The sequence below is a fragment of the Oreochromis niloticus genome, linkage group LG16 (genome assembly GCF_001858045.2).
Source record: "Oreochromis niloticus isolate F11D_XX linkage group LG16, O_niloticus_UMD_NMBU, whole genome shotgun sequence".
NCBI classification, from domain to species: domain Eukaryota; kingdom Metazoa; phylum Chordata; class Actinopteri; order Cichliformes; family Cichlidae; genus Oreochromis; species Oreochromis niloticus.
In genome coordinates, this window is record NC_031987.2 from 10,186,485 (window position 1) to 10,202,783 (window position 16,299).

Below are 16,299 nucleotides of genomic sequence, written 5' to 3' on the forward strand. Positions count from 1 at the left end.
TATAGCAGAAGACTCCTGGTGCCTGCAGTACAGACCTTCCCCCAACTGAAAACACTTGATGTATGATGTAGTGCAAAATATGACAGCAAACACCCAGGACTGTTGAGCACCTAGAATCTTTTATCAGGCAAGAAAAGGGCAACACTCCTCTTCTAACAGTCCAGCAACAGGTCTTCTAGGCTCCCAGATATTTACAGATTATTGTTTAAAGGTTTTATTTATATTTTTTTTTTAATTTACATTTTAATTTACATTTAAAACAGCATCCAAATATTATGGGAATTGGGTTTGTATTTTCTGCTCATAGCATTCACCTTAATAATTTAAACCACAACAAACCATGGAAAATTATTTATGGTGCATCTCTTGAGTCACTGTGTTTTTCCAGCAAGCCCAGGGTCAACTGAAGTAAAGGTATTTTTTTCCCCTTACCCTCCTTTCTGTGATGTGGTGCTGAGACATCAGGGACTTGAACACAGTAGGTCTTCCTGGTCTGGATGCCCCCTCCACATAAAAGGCTGATGTTTGCCAGTCTCCGGTTTTGCTGGCTCAGTAATGGTAGAATCCGGCATTCACCCCAGTCAGTGGTCCTCCACACATACCTGACAGAGCACACAAGGATGCTAATAAGTTATATTTGCAATGTTAATGAGTTAAAAGCTGTTAAATTGAATCAGTGATGGGGCCACTGTTTGATATGTATTACAAAAAGTCAACACGTGTTTGTGCATTTTCAAAAACAAAGTTGTAATCCATTAAGAAATAAATTGATAAATGATCGTACTTAAGAAGGATAAAGCCTCAGTATACACAAAGCCGTGCCAGTTGCTTTCAAAGCGTCACACAAAGCAAAAGACAAATTAGTGAGAGCAGTCTCTGGCAAAAGCGTCTCTCACAGTATGTTAGAAGAAGGGGGTGTGAGGGGTTGGGGGGGGTTGATTATTTTGATTTCAAAACTTCTAAACAAATGTTTGGTTTCATCTATGAAAAATGCAGTGATGCAGAAAGCAATAATATTTGAGGAGTTTACCAGAACAACAGCCTGTAGTAATCTATCAAATGCTTAATTTCCGTAATGAGTTTTCCCTAATCATGTAAATCCTCTGCTCTCAGGCACTCAGTGTAGATTCAGCAAATAAAACAAAATCTACCAGCAGGGAAAGTAATTCTCCATTGACTACTTTGTTGTGTGCATGTTATATTAGCTAAATCCTATCGTAACTCAAATGCCCTAATACAATGGCATTCTGTCAAGCCCTGCTTTTTATCATGTCATGTCTATTGGGTCAGGAACTCCCTACAGTACACAAGATTATTGTGGCTGCCACGAGATAATTAAAATGATGCTAAAAAACAGTATGCACAAATCAATTCAATAGTAAAATCATAAATATTTTTAACCTCTGGGCTTTCTCTCATAATTATTAAGGTGAATTTGCTCAAAGAAGCCAAATTAAAAACCCTTATTTGGTCCTCGAGTTTGTCGTGTTATATATAAACGGGTGCGTTGGGGAGACTACAAATGAAAAGAACTTTCATTTGAAGATTGTGGCCTTAAGAAGCAATAAAGATGATCTCTGTTAAAAAAAATAAAAAATTACCTGGGGCAGTTTGGAAGTAAATCGCCTATGATATTGCAAGCTTCTTTTTCCTCAAGGGCAGGACATCGCTTCCCCCCACCAACTGGGATCTGAGTCATGATCCGTGACCGGAGGCGGTAGCCAGGGGATAGGTCCGTGGACCGGCAGGTCTTAGAGCAGGGACTCCACGATGACCAATCGGATGTCTGACAGTCTTTGGGGATCACGCATGTTTGGAAGGTCAGTGGGGATTTGTCCTTCGTACAGAGGCTGCAGATTGAGGAGAGTACATTACTGTCACGTCAAGGAAGTTTTATTTCATAACACGATATCCTTGTGACCCCTTTAAAGTTTGAAAGTGCAGTTGTACTCAAAGCAAGCTATAAATAGATGTTGTTGGGATTTAATTGGATTTGTCGATAGAGAGGTATGAGACCCTATGAACAAGTGGTTATGTTGATTTGTTGTTGAATAAATGACCTTTACTTCTTCCACTCAAGAATTTAAAGTACATCCTGTTAACACAGATCTCAAGACATAAAGTCAATCTTTTACACAAGTGCCACAAAGAGCTGATATGCTCACTTAGAGATGTTAACCAAGCACATTAGTCATTAGTCATGATTTTAATGCTATTATCCCATTAAACTGCTGCTGCTGCTGCTGTCCAACCCACTATAGTGCCAAACCATGTAACTGACCCATACGTCCTCTACACGATAGTTTTTTGTGTGACAAAAACTAAAAGAGTGACATGGAAACAAATGGAAATGAGAGTTTAAAAAACAACAATATCACATGACACAAACACTGATCTCCTGGCGGAAAGCAGTCAACTTGTACCACTAGTAAATCTGCAACTGCCAAGCATTGACTTTTGTTGCTCTATCAGGAAAAAGCTGTATCAACGAAAGCTCATGTGTGATCTATGCCACCACCACCGTATAATGACCCCATAAATGAAGTCATAACCCTAGGTGGACCACCTAGGTGGTGGTGGTAAGTCTATGTTAGCCATATCCTTAGCCACGATAACCAGACTGTGGCCATTTAATAGGCTAATCCCAAACCAAAAGCAGGTGTTTTCTCATCCAATTACAGTTTTTGTTGGCTAATCTTGGAAGTTGAATTAGTCAGGTTATTGAGATACAAGATAATTTTTAGACTTTCTCCTTGTAATGAGGCTGTAAGTAGAGTAAAATGAAGCACAATACATGTGGGAAATCTATTTCAAAAGCGCCACACCTCCTTAGATAAAATAAGTGCTAATCGAGCAATGCAAAATAAAATCCTTTTTTCAAACTACGGGACAAATGAACATGTGAGTGAAAAACAGATGTGTGGGAAGATAAATGACTTTTAAACTACTCTGTCCAAAATGGCAACAAGCAAGAGCAATCACGAGAAAATTGATTTGACAATTAAATGCTGTACAACTTCAATGCAGTAAGCCTTATTATAAATAAAAAAGCAATATGGAGCAATAAAAAAAGCTTAATTGAAACAACATGATTGAAATGTGGTCTCTGAAACAATGATGGCAGTCAGAAATGGATTTTAACAGCCAGCTAATAGTGACACTTTACACCAAGAAAATGGTATAGTGGCATTTAATCAATGTAATATACATGCAATGATTTTCTTTCTGTATGAGAAAAACAAAACAAAACAAAAAACACAAGACAGAATGTTGTTTGTGACTGTGTATTTGTGCTTGTGTGTGTGAGACACAGCATGTGTAGGTGTGCATTTGTGTGTGCTCTGCTTTTTGCTTTGTGTGCGAGTACGTGCAGAAAAATCCATTCTTATCAAATCCAAATACCAAGGTTAGCTCTAACAGCAGAGAGTGGAAGGGGGGCAACACTTGACATTTAACACAATAATGCCTCCCTTCCTTGCTGAAATGCTGGTCAAACATCAGCCCTCATATAATCTAGTAATAATTGAATAAATAACCACCATCAATAAAAACCGTTTTATTTCACTGAATACACCTCATGAGAGGGGGTGAGCATTGATTATGCCTCTCTTTTATTAAAAAAAAAATCAACAATAGTGTCCATTAGGATTATTTTGCCTGGCAGACAACAACATTCAGCTCTTATAATTTTGAAAACTCTCCACACGCTTCATCAGAGGAACAGTAAACTGATGAAAGAGAAACAAACTACAGATATTTCCTTTCATTATTAAACCTGCAAACATTTCCGCTTGGATATAGTACAAAAAAAAACAAAAAAACAAGAAAGAAAGATTATACAGCACCGCTGTTTTCATATGAGAACAAATCAGGTGCACCACAACATTTATCACACCTTGAAATCCAGAAAATTAGAATCCAGGGTTCTATTTGGCGCCAATTATTAGAATGTCCTTAGGGGGTAACAGGTGGAATCAGTCTTTCTATACCATTGAGGTATGTGGTCTGACAGAGGGAAAAATGGGTTTGTGGATCCCAGTGGGAAAAAGAAAGAAATGAAAAGCAAATTTTTTTTACATGTATGGTTGATTTCAAAGAACTGCCAATTTGTCCAGGATTGATTGCCCCAGCAATGTCAGCCTCAGAGCAGTGCATCTGGAAAACAGTTTCTAGTAGAGCCCACATTTTATTCCAGGATGAACAAACTGTCTTTGTCAAACTGTAAGTGTATACTATCAGATAAATATTTCAGAAATTTGAAAATCATGGGGGATGTGTCAGGAGAAAGTATTTTGCTGTGTGTTACACATTTTAGAGCAAAACTTTATTTTGCCAATGAACCATAGGGGAAGAGAAGGGTTTATGCAGTGGGGGGGTTAAATAATGTACTCTGGAAAGACAAATCCAGCATACAACTTTTTGACGGTGGTTAAAGTAGATGTGTTTGGGGCAGACTAAAGACAGCTTTCAAAAAGAGCATTTTTCAACCAACTGTGAAGGATGGCAAAGGAAATGTTATAGATTTGAATGCAGCACAGTGCCGGGGACCTGAAGATTTAAAGCACGGTAAGACATCTACCAAGAAAAATTTAAAAGATCTTGCAACTGATGGAATTTTGCATTGAAGAGTTGTGAAGTGGTAGGGTGGCCACTTTGAGGGGAATAATGACTGAAAAAGGCATAAGTATTCCTAATTTTTGTAAAAATACATCAATATGTCCCAACTGTTATGGGATTTACTTCTATCCACATTACCATATTAAGATGATTTTCCTATTCTTTATGGTTTGAAGAATGTTGCTTACCTCAGCATAGCATTTTTGCCATCACTTCTTGTGCAGCGGACATGTCTTGTCTGGTATCCCACCTCCAGTTCCCATGACGCAGGGTACTTAATGTGTGCATGAGCAAGGTGGTGGTGGTTGTGATGGAAATGCTGGTGAGAAGCTAGTGTGTGCAGCATGGCTGTGTTGTTCTCGTTGGACATAGTACTGAAGTCCACTGTGGTCCTTCCACTTAATAGGGCATCCTTGTGATGGGGCATTCGGCACTCACTCCAGGCCCCTACTTTAAGGCTGTACTGGTACTCGTCCTCCCCAGCCGGGCAGTCAACATGACTGGAACAAGTCCTGGTCTCAGTTAGGTTGGGGCAGATTGCCCCTCCATACATTGGTGTGGCCAGAACATGTCGAGTCCGATGCTGCAGGCCAGCACCGCAGGTTTTGCTGCAACCTGACCAAGAGGTGAAGTCTGAAACCACACAGTCCTGGGGGCAGGGGACAAGGCATGCCTGCTCCACAGGTGGTTTTTGGGAAAAGAATTCACATATCCTTGAACTGACTGTGGTTCGATTTGAGGTGCGTACGCAGTAGACTTTGCGCCTCTGGATCCCATGCTGTGCTGTAATGCACTCAGTTGCCCTCAACTTGAGCTCATTGGAAAAGAAAGGAACAAGAACACAGCTCTCCCACTCTGACACCTCCCACTCGAAGAGATCCTGGTGCCAGTCGCAGACTTTAAAGCACTGTCTCTGGCTTTCTGGTTTCTCCATGTGCTGGCAGTGGGAGTGGTGGGTAGTCCAGCCCTCCATGTGGATGCACCATATTGTCCTTGTCTGAACCCCACCAGAGCCACACTCCTCACCGGTACACTGACCCCACTGGCCTGCAGCAAAGAAAAAACACATGGAGAGGGCATTTTCATTAAAAACTGAAGCTTTAGGGGGAAAAAAATGATTTAAATTGCAGCAATCTGGCAGCTTGCAATCAAGCAAAATTCAAGGCCATTCACTTAACCTCCATGATTGCTTTATTCATGAACTGAGGAAGAAAGGAACAAAGGAACACAAAGTAATCAAACCAGTGGCGGACATCAATATAAAGAAAATACAAGGTCAGTTTCTTGGTCACAAAGGATTATATTAATTTTTAGGTTCTTGAGCTTAAACTGATCAATATTTCTGGTCATGTATGGTATGGTTAGGAGTTCACATGGGTATTATGATAAAATATGCTATCAACTTGAATTCTGTGGGTTTTTTTTATTATTATTATCATTATTATTATTTTATTATTACTTCATTACAACAAAGCCTCTCCTTTAACAGTAAAAGCATGTAAATGCTTAAATGTAATTTCTGCAAAGGGGAAATGGTGTACAATGGTTATTTTAAGAGATCTTTCAAACAAAAATTTAATTAGATGCTTTTTAACTTGTTTAACAAACCATAAGGTTGAATTGTCTTAATATGTCAATCAATTAACCAGTGCTAGCAACATTTAGGAAAGAAATTTCTGCTTAATAATGTAATATTGATCTCTCAAAAGGGTCAGCTCACAAACACCCAGTCAGATATTTTTAATGTCTCAGATGTTCTGAGTCACCTGCTTTCAAAGAACTATGTGAAATGACTATGACCTCTTAACTCACATTAAGGGATGGTGGCAAATAATGAGTGTAAATTCAGAGCCACACCAATAAATATAAATAATATCAATGACAAGTCTTTGAAGACCCTTGTTGTTGTGAACACAGAAATTCTTTGGTTCACAACAGGTAACTGTGACCCACAAAGTTAAAAAGAGATGGGTGTGTTAGGGGAGTGGCTCAAAGCTAAGACATTAATCCAGAGGACTAGGGCGTCCAACCTGTGTCGGGACTTTATTATCAGTTTCGTGTTAATTAGCTTAAAGAATAAGTGTATCTTAAATCCTCAATCATTTTAGAAATGCCAAAAGAGATTTAACCGACTGTCTCCTTGGGGACAGTGCCGTATTTGACTGAACCCTCTACAACTCCACTTCACAATTCACCTGTGAAGTCTTTATTGCAATATATTCACCTTAAAATATAATGGCTCACCAAAATAATATTCAAAATTGGCTCTTGATTTGAATTTTTCTTTTTTTTATTCATTTCTACATCATTTTAATCTTTTGCATGCTCTGTTACATTACGGTCATTTCAAAAATTTCTGTCTGTTGATGAAGTTGGCCTCAAAGATCTGTTTCCAAAAGCTTCAAACAAGAGGTGAATTAACGGTTGTTTTTTGGGTCATTCTTTATATATATATATATATATATATATATATATATATATATATATATATATATATATATATATATATTATAAAACTGTTTGGTATTCTGCAATCTAACCCATCCATTTTCTTTCCCTTATCCAATTCAGGGTTGCAGGGGTGCTGGAGTCCATCCCAGCTACCACAGGGAGAGAGGCAGGGTACACCCTGGTCAGGTGGCGGGTCTGTTGCAGAGCCAACACAGAGACCTTTGCACTCACATTCATTCAAATATAACAGTGCTCTTTAATTCAATTTACAATGCAAACTTTGAAACATACATCGTGAGCAAAAATTATTTGAATGTTTTGCTTAGTCATGTGTTTGGAGGCTAAGGTAACTGAGAAGCCACTTAAATTAATACACATAAAAATGCTCATTCCTGTAAATTAAATTAAGACATAGAATAGAAACTTTATTTATAGACATTCATCATATTTGTAGTGATGTAGTTCACCTCTGGGACCTAAAGCGGAACTGCAATCGACAGTCACTACTTTGGAACATCGTTTGTGTTACACAAAGTTGCTTGAAGTTATTTCCCTTTTCAACAAATGGTGGAAAATACTTTGAGGTCAGAGAGGGAGCAAAATTGTAGATACCTTTTTCCGTTGTAAAAAATTCACTCAGCTTCAAATTGTATCTTAAATTCTCCACTCAATTGAATGGGAAGCTGACCTCAGACTACTTCTGTTTTGATGGGAAGTACAAACCTTCATCTAAGGCCAGGTTTATGTGTTAGAACAAAAAAAAGAACAGATTATATGGTACAGATGGCAGTTATGAAAGTGACATGAACTCTGTAAGATTTTAGTTATTAACTTATTTATTTATGGTAAATGGACTGGTTCTTATATAGCGCTTTTCTACTCTTCTGAGCACTCAAAGCGCTTTACACAACTTGTGCATTCACCCATTCACACCCATTTGCACAAGCACATTGTTCTAAGTAACATTCACACACATTCATACGCCGATGGATGCATCAGAGAACAATTTGGGGTTAATATCTTGCCCAAGGATATTTGGCATGCAGACTAGGGGAAGCCAGGAATCGAACCACCAACCTTCCGATCAGTAAATGACCTGCTCTACAACCTGAGCTACAGCCACCCTATTTATATATGAAAGCATGATATTTTAAGTTGGTTAGTTTCAAAGGCAGCTATTCATTTATAGACTACTGCACTGTTTCAGATTGAGGAGCATATTTCACGCAATCATACACGGAGATTTCCTTTTGGATATTAAGGCTATTAATTTTGCTAGAGCTGCATCAGACCCTCATCATTTTATTCAAATAGGACTTTTTTTTTTTTTAAAAATTAATGAGCCAATCATATTTGTATTTAAATATGTGGCAAATATATTGATGAATATCACCAAAAAGAGTTGCTGGGGTTATTTTCCTCATCTGGGGTTTTAGTTACTAACAATGCAGTGATATTTGTATTTAAATGTGACAAATATATAGATTATGTGTCAACAAAAACAGTAGCCGGTTGTCAGTTTTTATAAAATGTTAAGTTTTGAATACCAAGCCCAATAAATCTTAAATACATTTTTAACCTTTTTGTCCTCGTCATTAAAAGAAGTAGAAATAAATCAATTTCCTGATATGATGTGATTATCTTCGTCAGTCACGTTCTTAGTTATTTTGCCACATGCTATGAAAAAGATAATTTGATTCATTTCTTCTAATTGGAATTAAATTGATGTAATAATGAGATCCTAGTGCTTCCCAAATTGCTTTCGAATGACAACCTGCCCAAACTGTTTTATGTCTTTTCATGCCAGAGAAATCTATTGTTAACACTTTGCTTCCTGGCCTATAGTTAGCATTTTAAGGCTCCTTTGTTTGTTTGCTTAAAGGAGGAATAGTCTAAAGTACAAATTTTTATTCACAGTTCATTGAAGCACAATGTTGAGTTTCTTTGTCCTGGTACTGTGATGCTAATGAGACAGTGTCACTAATATATTATTATGATCTTTGCGTCTGATCAAAGATCATAGATCATATTTGCATCAAAGGTACAATGTATCAAACTGAAAATGATGCTGCTGCTGCTGAAGCTCTAAAGGCAGAAATACAGTTGAGTGTGATACCATGTTTCTTTTTGTTGTTTGCTTATTTCTTCTAACACTTTCTTTTTGTACGTTTGACAAGACATCAAACACAAGAAAGGACATTTCTTTTGACTTGTTCCCAAAAAATCAAAACATAAACACAAAAATAAAGAAGAAAACAAATGAGATGTTGCATTTCATTGGTATGTTGGACTTGAGTGTCCTATAGGCTCTGATTGGCTATTTGGTCACTTATGTTTGCAGGGAACTCTTCAAAATAAAGTTTCTTTCTCTTTGCCATTAAACAGTGTAAAAACACATGGGAGCATATTGAGAAACAAAGACAGACCCAGTAATTGCTTCAGAATTTGATTAAAAAAAAGAATGACAGAGTGTTTTAATCTTCCAACAGACCCACTCCCAGAACCACATCACGTATCGGCCACTGCGAGTTTGACAAAGAGCTCAAAAGCCTCACACGGAGCATTTAAACTTAGCATATTATGCAACTTTAATATACAGTGAGATTTTGACACTGGAAGGATGAATAAATGAATCGCTGATTTGGCTAAAAACTCAAAAAAGCTAATTGCAGCATTTTAGATGGAAATAAACATATGGAGTTGTATATACATTTTCATGTAAAGAGGTGCAATTACCTTACCGTTTGTGTCTGGTTCAGTAAACACACAGAGGTTATTAAATGTAATTTGAATGTTTTCTGCATATTTCAAACTGAAAAAAGTTTGTACCGTCTGTGCTTCATTAGAGGAGCAGTTTGGCTTGTTTATTTGCCTTTTTATGCCAGTGTCATTGGAGATACCAGAATGATTTGGGATTAAGCAGAGGTTTATTGGAGAGGGGCTGTGGTTGTTTCTGTTACAGCACTACTTACTTTACTCACTACTTACACTTTGGGACCTTTACACTTCAGTCCAAGCTGCCAAGAGTCCAGAAGTTACAGAAATAGAATTTGAATAGTTAGTCAAAATTAAGTTTACAGATGTTCAGGGTAACAAGTGCCCATGTTTTTTCCAACTAAGCATACAGCCTTTGTGGTCACAAGTGGCACTCTTTCATGATAAACACCGTTTCATCGGCATGACCACCTTTGCTCAGTAGTGCTGTTTTCAAACTGTGCCAGGGCGTGAGTGCCTGATTTATGGAGGTGTGATTGGGAGTGATTCTGCTGCAAGGGGAGCCAGCTAACACAAGCACTAGTTCATCTTCTAAGCTCTGAATAATCACTCTCTCGATCTGTCAGCATCAGCATCTGTCAGCCCCTCAGGAGGAACCAGTTGCCCACAGCTCCTTCATTCCCGTCGCACTTAGTCGCCTTGCTCGCACCTCTGGGGGCTCTGGCACCCATTGAGCTCCTGCTATATTTACCATTCAGTTTGAAAACTGAATTTGAATGAAGCAAAAGCGGATGAGCAGACTTCACTACATTATGGGAAAATGCAGAAATTAAACTTAGCCAGTGTAGTGTGACTGAACACGTATTATCTTCCTCAGCAGCGTTCAGTTCAACCCTTAAGTTAGACAAATGATGGTAAAGCTGTACGATAATAGCAAGTAACACAACAAAAGCAATCTCCACTCTGCCCCGAAACCAGACAGATGAGGGAAAGAAGCAGCAAAGAAAAGAGCAATAAACTGTCTCCTAAACAGCAACCGCACTCGCTACTGTTGAAATGCTTGGCTCTCTTATCCATTTAATTACATTTGGTAAAAGCATCACTGATTCAGGTCAGTGAAAAAAAAAAAACCCTGTAGGATCACAGGCTGGTGTACTTGCTGTACCAACTTCTTTCTGCTATTTTAGGTGCACATATGTCTCTCTCTCTCTCTCTCCCTCCCTATATCTATATCTATCTATCTATATATCTATATATCTCTATGTATGTATTATTTAGAATTATTTAGATATATTATTGGCTTTTTTCCGGCTTGATTAGATAGATGCAGTTAAGACTGACAGGAAAGCAGAGGGAAAGAGAGGGGGAGACATGCAGCAAAAGGCTGTGGGTCAGACTCGAACCCGGGGCGGCCACCTGCTACTGTCGCCTGCTCAGCCAACTGAGTTAAACCCAAATGCATATATTTTTATTATTTATATTATTTTAGACAACCAAACACTATTCTGTAAAGACAGGGTGGTATGTTTTCCTTCCTATACTGCCTTTAAAATCTAATAGAGTATTTTTGTTGGCCTATGACTGATCATATAGTCTGTCTTCTGTACTTTTTCAAACATTTGTGTAAATAATAGTATATAAAACTTAGCAATAATGCCAGTTTTGGACAAGCTTCTTAATTAAACTATTTCACTGTTGGTAATATTTGATTATCGGTCATTTTCTTATCATGCTGCAGCTTTTCGTACATTTCCTCACAAGGATGTAGTGAATTTACTTGCCATCCATCTTCAACTTATCTCCCTTAGTTAAGCTTGACTGTTTGTACACATGCGTCCTTTGTCACAACACTTTTAATTAAATACCTATGCCACCGAGCCTAATTATGCGCAAAGCTATCCCCAGTGACACACTTCCATCAGTTGTAATTTATGAGCACTGTGGTTCATATTCACTTACAACATTAATATATGCAGAAATTCATCAAATTATCATCAGCCGCTCGATCCATCTCCAGAAGGCCTGAATCAGCTCATTTCTCCTAACATGCTACACAAACACGAATGCGCAGTGTTTATGTAGCAGGTTAGAAGGACATTTGGAGAAAAATATGAGCAAAATATTATCATCAGGCAAATTAAGTGACAATAACACTGATGACCCCGAGCTAAAAATAAAAACTTTGTGTGATGATAAAAAATGAGCCACTTCTGAGAGATGTTTGACCTTCGCGCTTGAATATAAATCATATATTTCCATAAATGCTCAATAAGTGAATGCATTATAGCACTTTTGTTTTGGATTGACAATGAGATACTTAATGTGCTTGGATTATCTGCAGGGGAAAAGCATCAAATGCAGCTTTAACATCCCAAACTAATGAATTATGTTCCTTGGGGCTGCAGTACTATACACACTGCCCCACTAAGCTTTTGTTATAATTTAGTATTCAGGCCCACAGCATCCATGCCAGACCTACTTGAATGGCTAATCACTTTTTAAATGGCCAACAGTATAAACACTAGACAACACTAACACATGTTGTGCCCACTGAGTGATGTAATCCCCACTTGGGCCAATCCATAAAAGTAAATAAATAAATAAACACTGTAAGACAATCCAGTTTTCGACCAAAGACTATGCTTTTAAAAGAAAATATAATGTTTAGCAATGAGAAAAAAACACCCTGCATGACACTGAAAAAAGATGCATTATAAACCCTAAAGTAGGAAACCACTGTCCTCTGTTCTGATTTATTTTTTAAATCCAAGCTCCAATAAATCTTGATGATGAAGATTTCTAAGTGGATGATCAATCATGACTTCTTCAGAGTTATCACACAGTGGAGTGGGGAGATTTTCCAAAATGCATGGCAGGCAAACAGCAAAGTATGGTTCACCCGTGAGAAATAATAAGCATCATAACAAAGCTATGCTCCTTCTGATATATTCTATTTCTATTTCCCAGATATTTTCATTTTTTAACTAAAGCAAAACAAACTACTTAGTGGTGTGTCAGGCTCCAGAAATAATAGTACTTTGTGCGCTACGGAAAATAACTGCACACAGTTATAGGTATAAGGCTACAAAAATAAATAACAGGAATGTACAGTATTTCCCATGACCAGCTTATGTCCAAATCATTATTTAATTTTCTTTATTTTTTCTGTTTAGAAACATGTACAAACTTTTGTTTTCTGTCTATTTATCTATCTATCAATATCAGAAGGTTAGTGGTTCGATTCCTGGCTGCTCCACTCTGCCTCCCAAATATCCTTGGGTCAGACACGAACCCCAAGATTCTCTCCTGTTCCACATGTTTACATCCCAAAGGAACTCTATTGGATTAAGATCTGGTGATGTGCACACTGTGGTCAGCAATAATAATCAGGTAAGCTGTGGTGTTAAAATGAAGGTCAATTGGTAATAAGAACCCTAAACCATGCCAAGACAATGTCCCCACACCATTACACCAACAACAACTCCAGCCATTGATACAAGGTTAGATGGATCCATGTTTTTTGAACCAAATTTGCATCAAGACTCATAAGACCAGAAAACATTTTTCCAGTATTCTCTTATGCAAGTTTGGCGAACCTGGCAGAAGGGGCAAATGTTGAAGTCTTTAGCATGATGTGCATTCAGAGTTGCACATATCTTGGTTGTAACAAGCGGTCAATTGATTTACTTCCTATCACCATCTTTTTTAGACCATTCTCTGTAAACCCTAGACATGCTTGTGTGGGAAAACCCAAGCAGACCAGCCCATTTGGTACCAACAACCATGTCGCATTTACCCTCCTAGGACCTGGCGTCCACATATGTGGACATCACATTTTGGGTTATTTAGACCAAAATACTGAATTTTGCTCTACAAGGGCCTGATGTCCACTTACGAGGACATTATACTGCCTCTGTCCTATTGAAATTTTAAACAAATATCCTTATATGTGGCTCTCATTTTTCTTAGAAACAAAAATCAGGTAAAAAAAAAAAAAAGGTAATTCTTTGTTTTTACATTCATTGGGTCCCAATCAGCCCAAATATCAAAGAGAAATTAAAAATGCATGCCATGGAAGAGTTCGGGTATTAGGAGGTTAAAGTCACTAATAAAACCTTTGTTCCCCAGTCTGATGCTCAGTATGAACTTTACCAGGTCGTCGTCTTCATCATGTCTACATGTCTAAATGCAGTAATTTCCTGTCCTGTCATTGGGTGATTCAATTTGTGGTAACAAAGAGTTGAATAGGCGTACCTAAAAAAGTGGCCAGTGATTTTAAATAGTTATGCCATTATTCTTTCTGTTGTTTTTCCCTTATATAGATGTCTCTGTGTAATGAAATCAAATATTATTTTTCAGTTGTGATCACCCTAATATATATAGAGAGAGAAGAATACCTTTACAATTCTTATTCTCCCTTCTACCAGTCATTTTTCCTTGCCAATAGTTGAGTTGCTTGTCTGTATATTTAACCTGCCCACGGGTGAGAGCTCTCAGAGAATTTTAAATGGTTGCTGCTGAAAACACAGTTTTCTGTTTGTTAAGTCAAGAAAGCAAACAAGCTATAGGTGGCAGATATATTCGAAATAGCACACACAGAAACTTTTTTCCTGGCCTCCTATAGCTTCCTGATAAAGATCCTGGACTGACCTATTACAGGTTGCCTACTGATTGAGTTGTATGAAGATGGTTTCTTTCTATTTGAGTTTTAGTGTATTTCTATAGATACGATCATTTTGTAGATAGCCCCATTCCTCCTTGGGATGATGATAACAATTAACTTTCAAATGTAATTGCTGATATCTTTGCATATATGATGACAATGTGAGACATGGCTTTTATACTTAAATAAGTAGCATAAAATACTGTAAAACTAGGACCGTTAAAGGATTTAAAAGTCAAAGAAAGAAGACAGATTCCTGTAAATTTTCTTCCTTAAAATTTTTTTGAAAATCAAAAGGTTTGATGTCCAAAACTGGAAAAAAAAGAAAACAGTTCAGGTGACCAGAGGGTATTCGGTCATGTGTCATATCATGTCAAAACAACACAACAGGGAACTCATTTGTCTTTCCTCAGTTTGAGGGATGAATCCAGTGACATTTCCTTTTAGCAGCGTTGGCATGTCGTGCTGTCATACTGAAAATACGCCAATGTTTAGACTCAGAAAGAACTTCTTCTCCCCCCAGAATCAATGCTTGGTCATTCTATTAACTAGCCTTGAGAGACATGGTAGTTCATCTACCAAGCGGATATTGTATTTCCTCTAAGATCTCATTTATATACATAGATCCCACTTTGATTTCGGTAGGAGCACCCCTCTGGGGATCTCACAAACAATCAATGTGTTTACACTTATAAATGCCACAGTACTTTAGTCAGTATCACTTTAAAATGTGAAAACTACAGTGGGGGATGTGAGGTGTGCTATCCCTCTGCAGTGATCAGAATCCTTTTCCGTGTAATTGCTTGTCTCATGTGGTCTTCTCAAGTCCCTGTGCCAGCCTATGTAGAGGTGACAAGTAATTGGATAGGATGTCATTCACTCCTCTGTCTCACTGCCTTCCGCTGACCTGGGATTTCTCTCTTAAGCACAGGAGCAGAACTAATGGCCGTATCTACAGGCAGCAACCTGAGGAAAGACCCTGGTGTTTAGATAATGCAGGTGACCAGGGCATGAAAGAACAGAGATAAAGTGACAATTGTATCGCTGACAAATTTAAAATTGCACCCATGGCAACTGTTATGATGCAGTCCCTGGGGGAATTCGTGTATATCGTATAAGATTTAATTCTCTGCCCAACATCAAAAGAAAATCCATTAGATAAAACTGGAATACCAGCAGGGGAAACTGGGGATAAACTGGATTTAAGACTATGAATAAATACTAATCTTAATTGGTTGAGGGGGGCCATGACAAGGTTGCCTTCATGGCTAAAAACATCTGCTGTAACTTAATTTGAGAGCTGATTAATGATGTACCCGAGTGGCTTTCCTTGAGGTGCTCTTAGACTGAGAAGCAAGCAGCAATCTGCTATTTTGTCTGAGGAGAATGCACTCCAAATCAGGGGTTTAAGTTGAGGTTTAGACGACTAAATTACCTGGTAATTGTCAACAAAATAAAAGCTAATTAATTTGGTAAAACATTATTCATACTAGAATATTTTCAACAGATTCTTGTAACATGTAGCAGCTTTTGTTAGCTATACAGCGTTTTTAACCTCTGGCTTTATTCTTTTTATAGTTGCAGCTTTACTGTTTGCTTCAGTCTCACCACTTTTATCAACCAATCTTATCAACTCAACCTTTTTCCATTTGCAGCAGACAGCTTCCTTTTCAGCGAAAAGCTTTGATGCCCACTGCACACTACCTGCCATGTACCAAATAGCAATCAGACAAAGTTACAAGAGTTGATGGAAAGCAAAACAGAGGTAAGAGCAGAGTGAGCTGTGGACTTACGGGTTGCCACAGTCACTTCAAATCAACACTAATATTCCTTCATGTGGCTAGATGTACAAA

The 16,299-nt window shown here is 38.0% G+C and overlaps 2 protein-coding genes across 5 annotated transcripts in view; one reads left to right on the plus strand and one right to left on the minus strand.

Annotated features, from left to right (window-relative positions):
* LOC106097784 (serine/threonine-protein kinase pim-1) overlaps positions 1-16,299 on the plus strand; it is a 459,832-nt gene that overhangs the window by 203,760 nt on the left and 239,773 nt on the right. The window lies entirely within an intron of this gene.
* The window catches only part of thsd7ba (thrombospondin, type I, domain containing 7Ba), a 182,929-nt gene that overhangs the window by 101,448 nt on the left and 65,182 nt on the right, over positions 1-16,299 (minus strand). For all 4 annotated transcript variants that reach the window (XM_025904052.1, XM_013271403.3, XM_025904053.1 and 1 more), the window contains exons 4-6: positions 4,806-5,664; positions 1,602-1,850; positions 433-602 (exon numbers count right to left, since the gene is read on the minus strand). In XM_025904052.1, coding sequence (XP_025759837.1) covers positions 433-602; positions 1,602-1,850; positions 4,806-5,664 — 1,278 coding nt within the window. The remainder of the gene's footprint in view (positions 1-432; positions 603-1,601; positions 1,851-4,805; positions 5,665-16,299) is intronic.